A 17391-nucleotide genomic window follows, 5' to 3' on the forward strand; every position below is an offset into this window, starting at 1 on the left:
ACATCTCGTGAGAGTAATTATACTCGAAAAACATCACTTTATTCCCATCCTCTTCTAATTTTCAAACTGAGATAGGGATATATAAATGAGAATTCGACTTTTCCACTATTTTTCTATATCATCGTTTAATTCTCTTAATAGTGTTTGGATCGACTGGAAATAGTGTTTTTCTGGCGTAAAGTGTCTAATTATACTCGAAAAACATCACTTTATTCCCATCCTCTTCTAATTTGTAAACTGAGATAGGGATATATAAATGAGAATTCGACTTTTCCACTATTTTTCTATATCATCGTTTAATTCTCTTAATAGTGTTTGGATCGACTGGAAATAGTATTTTTCTGGCGTAAAGTGTCTAATTATACTCGAAAAACATCACTTTATTCCCATCCTCTTCTAATTTTCAAACTGAGATAGGGATATATAAATGAGAATTCGACTTTTCCACTATTTTTCTATATCATCGTTTAATTCTCTTAATAGTGTTTGGATCGACTGGAAATAGTGTTTTTCTGGCGTAAAGTGTCTAATTATACTCGAAAAACATCACTTTATTCCCATCCTCTTCTAATTTTCAAACTGAGATAGGGATATATAAATGAGAATTCGGACTTTTCCACTATTTTCTATATCATCGTTTAATTCTCTTAATAGTGTTTGGATCGACTGGAAATAGTGTTTTTCTGGCGTAAAGTGTCTAATTATACTCGAAAAAACATCACTTTATTCCCATTCTCTTCTAATTTTCAAACTGAGATAGGGATATATAAATGAGAATGCGACTTTTCCACTATTTTTCTATATCATCGTTTTATTCTCTTAATAGTGTTTGGATCGACTGGAAATAGTGTTTTTCTGGCGTAAAGTGTCTAATTATACTCGAAAAACATCACTTTATTCCCATCCTCTTCTAATTTTCAAACTGAGATAGGGATATATAAATGAGAATTCGACTTTTCCACTATTTTTCTATATCATCGTTTAATTCTCTTAATAGTGTTTGGATCGACTAGAAATAGTGTTTTTCTGGCGTAAAGTGTCTAATTATACTCGAAAACCATCACTTTAATTCAATCCTCTTCTAATTTTCAAACTGAGATAGGGATATATAAATGAGAATTCGACTTTTCCACTATTTTCTATATCATCGTTTAATTCTCTTAATAGTGTTTGGATCGACTCGAAATAGTGTTTTTCTGGCGTAAAGTGTCTAATTATACTCGAAAAACATCACTTTATTCCCATCCTCTTCTACTTTTCAAACTGAGATAGGTATATATAAATGAGAATTCGACTTTTCCACTATTTTTCTATATCATCGTTTAATTCTTTTAATAGTGTTTGGATCGACTGGAAATAGTGTTTTTCTGGCGTAAAGTGTCTAATTATACTCGAAAAACATCACTTTATTCCCATCCTCTTCTAATTTTCAAACTGAGATAGGGATATATAAATGAGAATTCGACTTTTCCACTATTTTCTATATCATCGTTTAATTCTCTTAATAGTGTTTGGATCGACTCGAAATAGTGTTTTTCTGGCGTAAAGTGTCTAATTATACTCGAAAAACATCACTTTATTCCCATCCCTCTTCTACTTTTCAAACTGAGATAGGGATATATAAATGAGAATTCGACTTTTCCACTATTTTTCTATATCATCGTTTAATTCTTTTAATAGTGTTTGGATCGACTGGAAATAGTGTTTTTCTGGCGTAAAGTGTCTAATTATACTCGAAAAACATCACTTTATTCCCATCCTCTTCTAATTTTCAAACTGAGATAGGGATATATAAATGAGAATTCGACTTTTCCACTATTTTCTATATCATCGTTTAATTCTCTTAATAGTGTTTGGATCGACTGGAAATAGTGTTTTTCTGGCGTAAAGTGTCTAATTATACTCGAAAAACATCACTTTATTCCCATCCTCTTCTAATTTGTAAACTGAGATAGGGATATATAAATGAGAATTCGACTTTTCCACTATTTTTATATATCATCGTTTAATTCTCTTAATAGTGTTTGGATCGACTGGAAATAGTGTTTTTCTGGCGTAAAGTGTTTAATTATACTCTAAAAACATCACTTTATTCCCATCCTCTTCTAATTTGTAACTGAGATAGGGATATATAAATGAGAATTCGACTTTTCCACTATTTTTCTATATCATCGTTTAATTCTCTTAATAGTGTTTGGATCGACTGGACATAGTGTTTTTCTGGCGTAAAGTGTCTAATTATACTCGAAAAATATCACTTTATTCCCATCCTCTTCTAATTTGTAAACTGAGATAGGGATATATAAATGAGAATTCGACTTTTCCACTATTTTCGATATCATGGTTTAATTCTCTTAATAGTGTTTGGATTGACTGGAAATAGTGTTTTTCTGGCGTAAAGTGTCTAATTATACTCGAAAAAACATCACTTTATTCCCATCCTCTTCTAATTTTCAAACTGAGATAGGGATATATAAATGAGAATTCGACTTTTCCACTATTTTCTATATCATCGTTTAATTTTCTTAGTAGTGTTTGGATCGACTGGAAATAGTATTTTTCTGGCGTAAAGTGTCTAATTATACTCGAAAAACATCACTTTATTCCCATTCTCTTCTAATTTTCAAACTGAGATAGGGATATATAAATGAGAATGCGACTTTTCCACTATTTTTCTATATCATCGTTTAATTCTCTTAATAGTGTTTGGATCGACTGGAAATAGTGTTTTTCTGGCGTAAAGTGTCTAATTATACTCGAAAAACATCACTTTATTCCCATCCTCTTCTAATTTGTAAACTGAGATAGGGATATATAAATGAGAATTCGACTTTTCCACTATTTTTCTATATCATCGTTTAATTCTCTTAATAGTGTTTGGATCGACTGGAAATAGTATTTTTCTGGCGTAAAGTGTCTAATTATACTCGAAAAACATCACTTTATTCCCATCCTCTTCTAATTTTCAAACTGAGATAGGGATATATAAATGAGAATTCGACTTTTCCACTATTTTTCTATATCATCGTTTAATTCTCTTAATAGTGTTTGGATCGACTAGAAATAGTGTTTTTCTGGCGTAAAGTGTCTAATTATACTCGAAAACCATCACTTTAATTCAATCCTCTTCTAATTTTCAAACTGAGATAGGGATATATAAATGAGAATTCGACTTTTCCACTATTTTCTATATCATCGTTTAATTCTCTTAATAGTGTTTGGATCGACTCGAAATAGTGTTTTTCTGGCGTAAAGTGTCTAATTATACTCGAAAAACATCACTTTATTCCCATCCTCTTCTACTTTTCAAACTGAGATAGGGATATATAAATGAGAATTCGACTTTTCCACTATTTTTCTATATCATCGTTTAATTCTTTTAATAGTGTTTGGATCGACTGGAAATAGTGTTTTTCTGGCGTAAAGTGTCTAATTATACTCGAAAAACATCACTTTATTCCCATCCTCTTCTAATTTTCAAACTGAGATAGGGATATATAAATGAGAATTCGACTTTTCCACTATTTTTCTATATCATCGTTTAATTCTCTTAATAGTGTTTGGATCGACTGGACATAGTGTTTTTTCTGGCGTAAAGTGTCTAATTATACTCGAAAAATATCACTTTATTCCCATCCTCTTCTAATTTGTAAACTGAGATAGGGATATATAAATGAGAATTCGACTTTTCCACTATTTTCGATATCATGGTTTAATTCTCTTAATAGTGTTTGGATCGACTCGAAATAGTGTTTTTCTGGCGTAAAGTGTCTAATTATACTCGAAAAACATCACTTTATTCCCATCCTCTTCTAATTTTCAAACTGAGATAGGGATATATAAATGAGAATTCGACTTTTCCACTATTTTCTATATCATCGTTTAATTCTCTTAATAGTGTTTGGATCGACTCGAAATAGTGTTTTTCTGGCGTAAAGTGTCTAATTATACTCGAAAAACATCACTTTATTCCCATCCTCTTCTACTTTTCAAACTGAGATAGGGATATATAAATGAGAATTCGACTTTTCCACTATTTTTCTATATCATCGTTTAATTCTTTTAATAGTGTTTGGATCGACTGGAAATAGTGTTTTTCTGGCGTAAAGTGTCTAATTATACTCGAAAAACATCACTTTATTCCCATCCTCTTCTAATTTTCAAACTGAGATAGGGATATATAAATGAGAATTCGACTTTTCCACTATTTTCTATATCATCGTTTAATTCTCTTAATAGTGTTTGGATCGACTCGAAATAGTGTTTTTCTGGCGTAAAGTGTCTAATTATACTCGAAAAATATCACTTTATTCCCATCCTCTTCTAATTTGTAAACTGAGATAGGGATATATAAATGAGAATTCGACTTTTCCACTATTTTTCTATATCATCGTTTAATTCTTTTAATAGTGTTTGGATCGACTGGAAATAGTGTTTTTCTGGCGTAAAGTGTCTAATTATACTCGAAAAACATCACTTTATTCCCATCCTCTTCTAATTTTCAAACTGAGATAGGGATATATAAATGAGAATTCGACTTTTCCACTATTTTTCTATATCATCGTTTAATTCTCTTAATAGTGTTTGGATCGACTGGACATAGTGTTTTTCTGGCGTAAAGTGTCTAATTATACTCGAAAAATATCACTTTATTCCCATCCTCTTCTAATTTGTAAACTGAGATAGGGATATATAAATGAGAATTCGACTTTTCCCACTATTTTCGATATCATGGTTTAATTCTCTTAATAGTGTTTGGATTGACTGGAAATAGTGTTTTTCTGGCGTAAAGTGTCTAATTATACTCGAAAAACATCACTTTATTCCCATCCTCTTCTAATTTTCAAACTGAGATAGGGATATATAAATGAGAATTCGACTTTTCCACTATTTTCTATATCATCGTTTAATTCTTTTAATAGTGTTTGGATCGACTGGAAATAGTGTTTTTCTGGCGTAAAGTGTCTAATTATACTCGAAAAACATCACTTTATTCCCATCCTCTTCTAATTTTCAAACTGAGATAGGGATATATAAATGAGAATTCGACTTTTCCACTATTTTTCTATATCATCGTTTAATTCTCTTAATAGTGTTTGGATCGACTGGACATAGTGTTTTTCTGGCGTAAAGTGTCTAATTATACTCGAAAAATATCACTTTATTCCCATCCTCTTCTAATTTGTAAACTGAGATAGGGATATATAAATGAGAATTCGACTTTTCCACTATTTTCGATATCATGGTTTAATTCTCTTAATAGTGTTTGGATTGACTGGAAATAGTGTTTTTCTGGCGTAAAGTGTCTAATTATACTCGAAAAACATCACTTTATTCCCATCCTCTTCTAATTTTCAAACTGAGATAGGGATATATAAATGAGAATTCGACTTTTCCACTATTTTCTATATCATCGTTTAATTTTCTTAGTAGTGTTTGGATCGACTGGAAATATTGTTTTTCTGGCGTAAAGTGTCTAATTATACTCGAAAAACATCACTTTAATTTAATCCTCTTCTAATTTTGAAACTGAGATAGGGATATATAAATGAGAATTCGACTTTTCCATTATTTTCTATATCACCGTTTAATGTCCTAAATAGTGTGTGGATTACCTGGAATGTGGATTTCAGGCAGTAAGATGAGTTAATTAGGTCCCAATTCCGATGAATAGATTTATTTTTTTACAATTCCAGACCTTTAAATGAGGTTATTCATCCATAATTAAAAAAAAAATATATTAGCTTATTGCCATTGGCTACTCTTTATCTGACAATAACAATTTATACTAAATACCTTTTAGGGAGCCTCCAACTTACCGAACGGGTACATGAACGGTTCTCACAAGCACCACGGAGCGAACGGACACGCATTAACCGGACACGTGCACATAACAGAAAACCCTCAAGTAAATAAACCTCAACCCGTCGTCGTTTCACGCAATTAATTTCCGTTTTAATTTCAGTTTTACGCTATCGAATGTAACGGAAACAACCTGTCGAAAAACAAATCGGAGCCACTTCTACGCCGCTACGAGGAAGACTCCAATTCCAACCTGAAAACCTCGAGATTCCAAGAGTTTTACAAACTTTTCGACGCGAAAAAGTTCAACAACAAAGGGTCACCGTACGCCTCCCCCTGTTCCAAATCCAAAGACGCCTCGTTGAACACCACCCAGATCACTTTCCTGGACGATTCCGCTACCAGTAGGAGACTCAGCCCGTTATTGGAACCTAACGGTTAAAAGAGATCAATCAGAGATAGGAGAGACGGGTCTGATTCGAAATAGGTGAGCGATCATCGGAACCAGCAACGAAGTGTGCGTATTGCCGTTTTTTATTTTCTTTTTCGTATATCGGTCTGGCACCGATTTTTTTCTATTTTACAGTATTTACACATTGTAATCGTAACATTCCATAGAACGACGGTGCCAGATTATCGACCGGAGTATACTTAAAACACAAAGCAACAGAGAATCTCATTAACTGGGTTTTAACAGCTAATTCGAGTTTAAAAGATTTATGAAATAAAATTGTACCTGACCTTTATAACATATACACTTAGTAACATTTTGTATAGTTTAAGATTTAATTCGAGAGTTGTTTGTATTGGTGTGTGTGTGTGAGTGAGTGCGTGAGGGTATTTGTTAAGTGTTGTTATTAGGTGGAGTGAGTGAGAGGGTTGTTTATTATATTTTGATGCCCTATAGAAGAATATTTATTTAACCATTGTATATGAGAATTGTAATGTATTCTAGGCATGAAAAATGTGGACAATCATACTAAGAGCCCTTAAAACGACAAATACCGAGCATCCTTATGTGGGGAATCGCAATTTACTATTATGTCCAAGAGCAATCCATATTATACCAATTCTCGAATATAAGTTATATGGAATATTTATTATACCGGACAGACATAATTTTTTTTAATGCCTTAACATTTTTTTTTTACAGTTTTTAATGGTATCAAAATATAATTTATAACCCTGTATATAGATTCTGGGGAAAATATGTCAAACATCTAGGTTTTTGTCAAAACATCATAGAGTGCAAAATAATTGCAGATTCGTTAACATCCTTCTAGTAAATTTGAAAAATACCAGGACAAAATTAATTTTATAAATTCCTCGTGTATTAATCAAAAAAAGATAAATATGTGTAAAGCTCTAGATGGGTTATAACAATTTTTCTCAAAAAATCGATTGTCTTTTCTTGGTTTCCTGTAATATACAATAGGTTTGTTTCTTCTTGGTTTATGAACGTTATTTTGTAATTTTCTAGGCATTGGTAGTAACTTCCAGGCATTTAAAGCCACTTCTTCTTTTTAAACTGTTAATCGTTTCTTAACCCAATGGCGAAGGCTCCATATTATCAAAAAGTTCTCGTTTCTAGTGGAAAGCTTTCATGTAAGTACTGTAACTCTGCTTAATTGCTTGACTAGTCGCGACCGATTTACTTGTATACTTTGTCTTGATTAAATAATGAATGCGCCCCTTATTCTCAATTCTAGGCATATAGGGTAATTTTTTAATATATTCCAGGCTCTTGAGACAATTTTGTAAGTATTTAGCCTGGGCAAAGTAATAGAAAACTTCCATATTCCTGAATAATAGAATAAATTCTGCCAGGTCTTTGTTTCAGATAGTATTAGTTGAAAAAAGTTCAATTTCGACATCGTCCAATTCTGCCGTACAAAGCATCAAAGTGGCTTACTACAATTAAGTTATATACGAAAAAATCAAGTTCTGGTTTTTTATTTTGTATTAATTCTTTCATGCATTGATATTATTAAGAAACAATACTGATTTTGGTAAAATAAAAAGAATAGTGACTTGTAGGATTCCATAAAGAATCAGTTGATGTACAAAGACTTCTATGCTTTGGAGGGCAAAATTGTAAAAATTGGTGATTTATCCATTTTTTCAATAAACATGCCTGGCCAAAACTAAAAATTCCATCAACTGCCTGGAAGAAATTATTAAGTTTCCAGTTGTCTAATAGAAATCAAACCGCGATTGCTGTTGTTATTTGGTCTAGGCATTCGAAGTCCCATTTTACATCTTCCAGATAGTTTTTACATCATTCCAGCGTTTAAAAGCTATTTTTTATGTTATGCAGGCTTATAGAGTAATATGGTGTATCTTCCAGGCATTTTCTATATATTTCACACTTTGGGGGTCATTTTTTACTGAAGGGTAAATTTTAAGGTAATTCCAGGATTTTCAATTTTCTTCCTGGTTTGTCAAGAGTTTTCCTGTCAACCCGCTTGACATTATTTTGGAATTTTCCAGGTATTCAAAGCCACTTCTTCCTCGTTTTGTTCTGGAGGGTCAATTTTGCATCGTTTCTCGACCCAATGCTAATTACCAAAAAAATTATCATTACTAGCAGAAAGATTTTATGTAATTAACTCTAACTCTGCTTTGATGTGTTTCAGCCCAATTGTCTTGGTAGTCAAGGCCGATTTCCTTGCATACTTTGTCTTGATTAAATGGTGACGTCTTCCCTTTATTAAAATTCTCAATTCCAGGCATATAGGGTAATTTTTTAATATATTCCAGGCTTTTGAGGCAATTTCGTAAGTATTTATCCTAGGCAAAGTAATAGGAAACTTTCATAGTCCTGAATAATAGAATAAATTCTGCCAGGTCCTGGAATGAATCATTACAGTTCATGTTTCAAATAGTATTAGTTGGAAAAAGTTAAATTTCGGAATCACTCAATTCTGCCATACAAAGCATCAAAGTGGCTTACTACAATTAAGTTATATACGAAAAAATCAAGTTCTGGTTTTTTATTTTGTATTAATTCTTTCATGCATTGATATTATTAAGAAACAATACTGATTTTGGTAAAATAAAAAGAATAGTGACTTGTAGGATTCCATAAAGAATCAGTTGATGTACAAAGACTTCTATGCTTTGGAGGGCAAAATTGTAAAAATTGGTGATTTATCCATTTTTTCAATAAACATGCCTACATAAAACTAAAAATTCCATCAACTGCCTGGAAGAAATAATTAAGTTTCCAGTTGTCTAATAGAAATCAAACCGCGATTGCTGTTGTTATTTGGTCTAGGCATTCGAAGTCCCATTTTACATCTTCCAGATAGTTTTTACATCATTCCAGCGTTTAAAAGCTATTTTTTATGTTATGCAGGCTTATAGAGTAATATGGTGTATCTTCCAGGCATTTTCTATATATTCCACACTTTGGAGGTCATTTTTTACACCTTTTAATAACTGAAGGGTAAATTTTAAATTAATTTCAGGATTTTCAATTTTCTTCCTGGTTTGTCAAGAGTTTTCCTGTCAACCCGCTTGACATTATTTTAGAATTTTCCAGGTATTCAAAGCCACTTCTTCCTCGTTTTGTTCTGGAGGGTCAATTTTGCATCGTTTCTTGACCCAATGCTAATTATTAAAAAAATATCATTACTAGCAGAAAGATTTTATGTAATTAACTCTAACTCTGCTTTGATGTGTTTCAGCCCAATTGTCTTGGTAGTCAAGGCCGATTTCCTTGCATACTTTGTCTTGATTAAATGGTGACGTCTTCCCTTTATTAAAATTCTCAATTCCAGGCATATAGGGTAATTTTTTAATATATTCCAGGCTTTTGAGGCAATTTCGTAAGTATTTATCCTAGGCAAAGTAATAGGAAACTTTCATAGTCCTGAATAATAGAATAAATTCTGCCAGGTCCTGGAATGAATCATTACAGTTCATGTTTCAAATAGTATTAGTTGGAAAAAGTTAAATTTCGGAATCACTCAATTCTGCCATTCAGCATCAAAGTGGCTTACTACAATTAAGTTATATACGAAAAAATCAAGTTCTGGTTTTTTATTTTGTATTAATTCTTTCATGCATTGATATTATTAAGAAACAATACTGATTTTGGTAAAATAAAAAGAATAGTGACTTGTAGGATTCCATAAAGAATCAGTTGATGTACAAAGACTTCTATGCTTTGGAGGGCAAAATTGTAAAAATTGGTGATTTATCCATTTTTTCAATAAACATGCCTGGCCAAAACTAAAAATTCCATCAACTGCCTGGAAGAAATAATTAAGTTTCCAGTTGTCTAATAGAAATCAAACCGCAATTGCTGTTGTTATTTGGTCTAGGCATTCGAAGTCCCATTTTACATCTTCCAGATAGTTTTTACATCATTCCAGCCTTTAAAAGCTATTTTTTATGTTATGCAGGCTTATAGAGTAATATGGTGTATCTTCCAGGCATTTTCTATATATTTCACACTTTGGGGGTCATTTTTTACTGAAGGGTAAATTTTAAGGTAATTCCAGGATTTTCAATTTTCTTCCTGGTTTGTCAAGATTTTTCCTGTCAACCCGCTTGACATTATTTTGGAATTTTCCAGGTATTCAAAGCCACTTCTTCCTCGTTTTGTTCTGGAGGGTCAATTTTGCATCGTTTCTCGACCCAATGCTAATTATTAAAAAAATTATTACTAGCAGAAAGATTTTATGTAATTAACTCTAACTCTGCTTTGATGTGTACCAGCCCAATTGTCTTGGCTAGTCAAGGCCGATTTTCTTGCATACTTTGTCTTGATTAAATGGTGACGTCTTCCCTTTATTAAAATTCTCAATTCCAGGCATATAGGGTAATTTTTTAATATATTCCAGGCTTTTGAGGCAATTTCGTAAGTATTTAGCCTAGGCAATTAATAGGAAACTTTCATATTCTTGAATAATAGAATAAATTCTGCCAGTTTAGGTTTTGTTATTTTGTTTTGTATTAATTCTCTCATGCTAAACTTGCATTGATATTGATTGATTAAAACTCATAGTAAACTTTGCATTGACACTATTAACAAACTATACTTGTTTTATAAAATAAAAAGAATAGTGACTGGTAGAATTTCATATAAACCATTGATATACTCAATTTTAACAAAAAAGTGAATTAACCACTTTTATGCTTTGGACGGCAGAATTGTAAAAAATCAATGAACATGCCTGGACGAAACCAAAAATTACTTCAATTGCCTGGAAGAAATAATATAGTTTCCATTTGTGTGGATATTAGAAAACATACCACAATTTCCTGGATGAAAACTCGTAAGCTCTGACTTAAAAATTAGAGATTTTAGGCCATAGCTTTATTTGAGCTTTTCTTTCTTATTCCGTAACGCCCTGTATAAAATAAGTACTGCAATCTCCTGGAAAAAATCAGTACAATGCATTATTCCAGACAGTGTTGAAAAAGTGAACTTTTTAAACCATTTTAGTGTGAAAATTCTTGCATTTTTTAGTTTTTTAGTAAACTGCCTGAATGCAACGAGAAATCAGTCCAACTTCCTGGAAGAAATCACTACAACTCACTTATCTTTCTATTAGGTCTTGTGGACATTCCAAAAAAGTTCTTTCACATTTCTAGCATTATTTCGTAAATCTTCAAGGCATTTTCAATGTATTCAAGGCTTTCAGAAGTGTTCCCTCAATGATTCCAGGCATACGAAGTCCTTTTTCTAATATTGAGAGCAGTACAATTCATTTTTTATTGCTAACAGACTTTTGGAATAATTTTTAACGCATTTTAAGTGAATTATTAAAGCTACTACTATCCCTGGACTTTTAAATTAATTTCTTATAAATTCCAGGCTTTTGGAGCGATTATCCATTTTGTTCCTGTGAAGTTATATCGTTTTTTCTTCCAGGATTCTACTTTTTCCAGGTTCAATGTTTTATATATTTGGGCACCTATTGCCTTTACTAGTGAAGACTGATTTCCATGCATACTTTCTCTCGATTAAATGGGGGAGGCGCCCCATTATTAACATTCTCAATTCCAGGCATGTAAGGTCGTTTTTTATATATTAAAAATATACGGGGTGTTACAAAATAAGATCTAGAAGAAAAGTCAAATAAAGATATGTCCAAAATTCCTTAACTTTTGAGCTACAGTGTTCATCTTAAAAAAAGTAACCTAATCGTTTAAGTACACCTAGAACTTCTTGAATTAGATTTGTTATATTTTAATGGCAAAATAATGAAAAAATTATTAAATAAATAAATTTAATAATTTTTTCAAGTAATAAATTGACGAAAAAATTCAAAAAATCAAATTTGCTTCAAAAACTGAATGGGGGTTATGAAGATATTTGTTATTTTACGGAAAAGCAATGGCGTACATAATATTTTTCAAAAATATCAAGTCAACGTTCCCGTACGGACACCACAGGCTAAAGTTTAAAAATCTCTTACATGAAAAAATGGCTGTAGATACTCACAACGGGTATGTGCTAAATTTCTCAAACAAATGTAAGAAAGTTCAAAAATTAAGAAGACACAGCTTTAATTGAACTTTTATTGTTAAAATGACCTAAGGATCAGTAACGTCCTGTATACAATAAATACCGCAATTTCCAGGAAGAAATCATTACAATTCATTGTTAAAAAAGTGAGTCTTAAATAATAATAATAATAACGTTTATTAATTCCCAATACAATTAACAATTCAAGATGTACATTGCTGTAAATGATAATAATATAATTATGGGATTAAATGGCCTACTTTTCAGCATCCTATAAATTAAGAAGGGGCTGTTGAAGCTACGAAGTGAGCTGTTTATTTATTTTTGATTTTTTTTTATAATCATATGTATAAGAATCTATTTACAAAATAAACAGGGAGAAAGAGAGAAATAGAACAGAAAGAGAGATCGAAAGAAAACAAGGCTTAAAAAAAGAAGAGGAAGAGAGACGAGATAACACTATAAATGCAGCGTTCACACGTCACATATTGTCTAATTAAATAGGTTACATATTAAACAAACAAATCATTTTGTTATGAAAATTCTTGCAGCTTTTCAATGTACTGCCTGGACTAAACAAGGAATCAATCCAACTGCCTGGAAGAAATACTAAATTTTCCAGTTGCCTGGATAACATAAATGATACCTGGAACAAATCACTGCAACTCATCATCATTCCAAAAGGTCTTTTGAATATTCGAAAGAAGCCTTTAGGGGTCATGCAGACTTTTATACTATCTCGTGTGTTTTCCAGGAATATTCAAGGCGTTTCCTGAATTTATTCCAGGCATCTGAAGTTCTTTTCTTAATATTCAAAGCAGTTGAATTAATCGTTTTTCTTCCATGTGTTTTTTAAGTCATATTAAGATTTTAGGAGTAATTTTTACCTTTATTTAACCTCTTCAGTCCCAAGGAATTGTTTTACTTTTTTTTTGTGAAACTTTTAATAAAATAGGTTTATTAGGATTTTAAAAAAAAATTTACAAAAAAAAAATACTACAGAAAAAAATATGACATGTCCAGTATTTTGGACAATTGGACTTAAGTCTCTAATTATGAAACTCAAAAAAACATTGCCTCTCTGGAGAAATGCATAAATAAAGCTTACATTTCACACAAAAAAATCTTGTTTTCTTTTGTTGTTGGAATTTTTGTTATTAACACTGCATATTGGAAGATGTTCATTACCAGTGGTCCTGACATCTTTTGGTGGCATCTCCGACTTCTTGCATTTTTTAGCAGGTTGACTTGTTTCTTCATCTAATGAAGTAGTTAGATCTTGAAAACCTTTTGCTTGTGCCCCAAGGGAAGAGATTTCCCGATATACAGTTTAAATTCAAGTAAATCCATGATAGAGTTTTTTCTATTTCCACGAGCGAAGTAGTTTTGGCGGTATTCAACCCACGAATTTGTAATTGCCAAGTCCACAAAATGCTAGAAAACTCTTACCGGCCATTTTTTTGTTCGCATACAAATGCGATAGTAAGATATTAGTCTATCACACATGTCCACTCCTCCCATAGAATGGTTGTAACTAGTGACAGACTTTGGACATGAAACAAGAAGGTACTTATTATTTTTCTTGTCCCATCTTCGTACTTCTCTACTGGCGCAGAGCCTGAAGATGTTGATGCCATTGTTACTGATCTATTGTCCATCCATTTCAGAATGGTCATTTTTTTGTCTTCTCGCATAAACTCGTCAAAAGAACCACGGCCATTCGAGAGGAGCTCTTTATCATTTTTTATTTTGCTCCTAAGATCTCGCGGAATTCTGTTGTTCATAATTGTCCCTGTTCCCAAAATTCCTTTTTTTGTAAATGATCCAGTAGCTTGACTGAAGTAAAGTAACGATCAAAATAAATTATGTGCCCTGGCGACAAATCTTCTGAAAGCTTCTTTACAACCGATCCACCTATTCCTAAATTTTGATCGGGAGAACCATCTGGCCAAGTTTTTGCACCTTGATAAATCATAAAATCTGAAACCAGTCCGGAAGGTGTAGCTAAAACAAAATTTTTGAGTCCTACTGCATTTGGCTTGTTTTTAACGTCGGAGAGCAGTAGTGCCTGTGAAGGGGATCATCTGCTCGTCGATGCTCAATTCTTTGCTCTTTGGTAAAGTAATACACTTTTTACGAATCGCATCGATGATAGGTTGAACTATCCATAGCCGATTTGACTGCTTTACCTCATTTGAAACACTAAGATTGCTAACAACATGTAGAAAATTTCTTAATTTAAAAATACGGTCTCTAGGTAGCTGAGTAATGCAAGATATTTCAATTCCCTTCATAAAATACAACCGAAGCCGTGGAAGTCCAAAAATGCTCATTAAAATATGTATTCCAGTCAACATTCGATATTCTTTGGCTGTTGCCTTTAGTGTTTTTTTTTTCATTTGCTTGCATGGCACGAATATTACTTTCTTCTGTTCTGATAAATTTTCCCAAAAATAATCTGGAAGGTATTCATAAAAATAGTTCAGGGGTGTCCCATACTCATGATCATCTTGTAACTGCCATTCCGGATCAAGGTAGACATCTTCTCGACTTTCAAAAACATTTCTTTTCCATTTTACTTCTGCGGTTTTATTTTTTATTTGCTCCTGGAGAACCTGCTCTTTTATTCTGGATAAGGGAACATTATCGTCATCAGACTCCTCTTCAATGGTATCAGAAACCGAATCTGCGTCTGCCGGCGCCGGCTCGTCGTCTTCATTATCATTTGCCTTAATTGATTCACTGTTTTCGGTGGTGATTTCCTCATCATCATCGCTCACGTAGAAGTCACTGTCATTTAGAATCTCTTCAACATCTTTATCCGTCAGTGGTTGCATACCATCTTAAAAAAAAACGAAATAATAACAACAATAAAATTTAAAATTTTTGGGTAAAAAGTAAAAACTTGAACTAAATACAGTCCCGACGCGACGTCCAAAATACTGCACAAAATCAAAAGCCGAACAATCTGTATGCACGTCCAGTCCGCTGCACGGCGGGCTCCAAATCACGTTAAGTCGTCGTGAGCCCGTACTAATATATTTTGAAAAATGTACAGCGGGCTGGACGTGTGAACTGAAGAGGTTATTTCATTTCAAGCGAATTACTACAGTTACTCCAATTCCTGAAGTTTTGAATTTATTTCTTATAAATTCCAGGCTTTTGGACCCATTTTCCATTTTATATAACTTCCTTTCTTCCAGGAATGCCAATGTTCTTTTCTACATTTTCCTATATTTTTTAATATATTTCAGCCCTTTTAAGGTCATTTTGTATGTCTTCCACACTATTAGGGAAACTTTAATTTATTCCCGGAATTTGGGCTTTCTTCCTCGTCTGTGTAGTATTTTGGGGCATTTTGGTGCTATTTTTTACAATTTCAAGAAGTCCTGATGTATTAAACAAAAATGGTTATAAAATGCAAAGTGATAAATAATGTCTTGCTCTACTATAGTTTATTTATGAACGACTGAAAATTTGAATGACATATTTGCCTCAAAGTCGATATACCACCACCTCTGAACCTATTAAAATACTATTCTAGTTATAATAAGAGAGAAAAAAAAGCGGTGTTGATTGTTCAAAATGAAAAAAAAAATTATAAACGTTACCATATTTATTATTATATAGGCGTCGCTGTTTGTCAGTGTTTTTTGAACGTTATGTGTTCAGATATCTGTGTAGTATTTACAATGGTATTGTATTTTGTAGATGTACTCCCCCTCCCCCTCGATTACCCAAAGATATACAGGAGGTTTTAGGTAGGTCAAAAGTCCTTTGTCGGTGTGAATTAGAAATGAATTATTAATATCTGGTACATGAGGTACATATCTGAATTATTAGGACAGTCGAGAAGTGCCTTTTGCCCGCCTAAAAATTAAAAAAAAAAAGCCACAAACAAAAGCAGTTCCTACTACGAAATTTCAGCTCTCGATACCGTCAATTTCTAGACTGAAAAGTAGGAATTTTTACAATATGATATTAAAAAAAAAAAAAGAAACATTTTTGTTCGATAACACCTATGGTGTGCCTTTATAATGTACAAAATAATACTTAATATTAACGTTTTTTGACAACGATTTAGTTATTTATATTTATTTGTGTGTATATACATATATATAATATTATTATATCGTTTTAGATTGTATTCGAATATTATTAATTGAAGCCTTGGGATTGTTTCGCTTCGTTACATACCACAACGTTTTTTTCTTTTTAGTTCCTATGTTATGCACAGTTGTACTATTTATATTATAATTTCACCAGTTTTTTTTTTAGTTTGAATACAATCTCAAAAAAAAAGTTTTGAGTAAAAAAAGGAAGAAAATTGAAACAAAATGCTCAAATAACAATACTTTATTAATAGAAAAGAGTGTGTAAGTACATAGATGTTAGTTTAATAAAAAAGATACGGTTTTCTTAGGCCGAACTTTAGGGTTTGGTGGATTAGTAGCAGTTTACCTCAAGACATACACATTCCCATATTATTTTATGTTAAAGTTTCTGAGTTTTATTAATGAATTTTAAGCCTGTCTAGAAGGGGTTGTTTATAGTAGTATAAACTAATAATATGTACCTTAAAAATAAGCCACTATCAAAATCAGAAGATCAGTCTGCATCAAGAAGAATTTAATTGTATTTTTTGAGGTATCAGTTACTGCACTCAATTTTTTTTAAAACCTACTGGAGAAACTTAAATTGCCACATCTTTACTTTAAAAATAGATACAATAAATTTGCATTAATTTGCAAATAAACAAAAACTACAGTATAAAATACACCCAATTGACTACCTCTCCTAGTATAGGCTTAAAATGTGCACCTCTTATTGTAGGTTATAAGTTAACAAAACCAAAAACCGTTTTACACTCAATAAACCCGTTGACATTCCGTTTTTAATTCCCATTTAATGTACAAAAAAAAAGAAAGCAATAGTTCATTTTATAATACGTTTTATATGTAAAGTATATATTTATTTTCTCTGGTTAATAATTTTATTTATTATACACGTTAAGTTTTATTTTTATTTTCTATAGAGCGCAACCGTGCCGCTATCAAAATACAGCGATATTTTTTTAGCGTAACGTTTGTTTCTTATTAAATAAACAT

The 17391-nt window shown here is 32.0% G+C and overlaps 1 protein-coding gene across 4 annotated transcripts in view; it reads left to right on the plus strand.

Moving 5' to 3' along the window:
- The window catches only part of LOC126733763 (protogenin-like), a 125306-nt gene that overhangs the window by 83571 nt on the left and 24344 nt on the right, over positions 1-17391 (plus strand). The window contains exons 18-21 of one of the 4 annotated variants that reach the window (XR_007659859.1): positions 5804-5908; positions 5966-6319; positions 6389-8292; positions 9347-16993. Coding sequence is in view for 1 of the 4 variants with exons in the window: in XM_050437159.1 (XP_050293116.1) it covers positions 5804-5908; positions 5966-6244 (384 nt within the window). In the remaining 3 variants the exon portion in view is untranslated. Of the gene's footprint in view, positions 1-5803; positions 5909-5965; positions 6320-6388; positions 16994-17391 lie in introns of those variants that run through there. The other 3 variants (XR_007659858.1, XM_050437159.1, XR_007659857.1) reach the window with 3 other exon arrangements.

This window comes from Anthonomus grandis, chromosome 3, assembly GCF_022605725.1.
Source record: "Anthonomus grandis grandis chromosome 3, icAntGran1.3, whole genome shotgun sequence".
Lineage (NCBI taxonomy): Eukaryota > Metazoa > Arthropoda > Insecta > Coleoptera > Curculionidae > Anthonomus > Anthonomus grandis.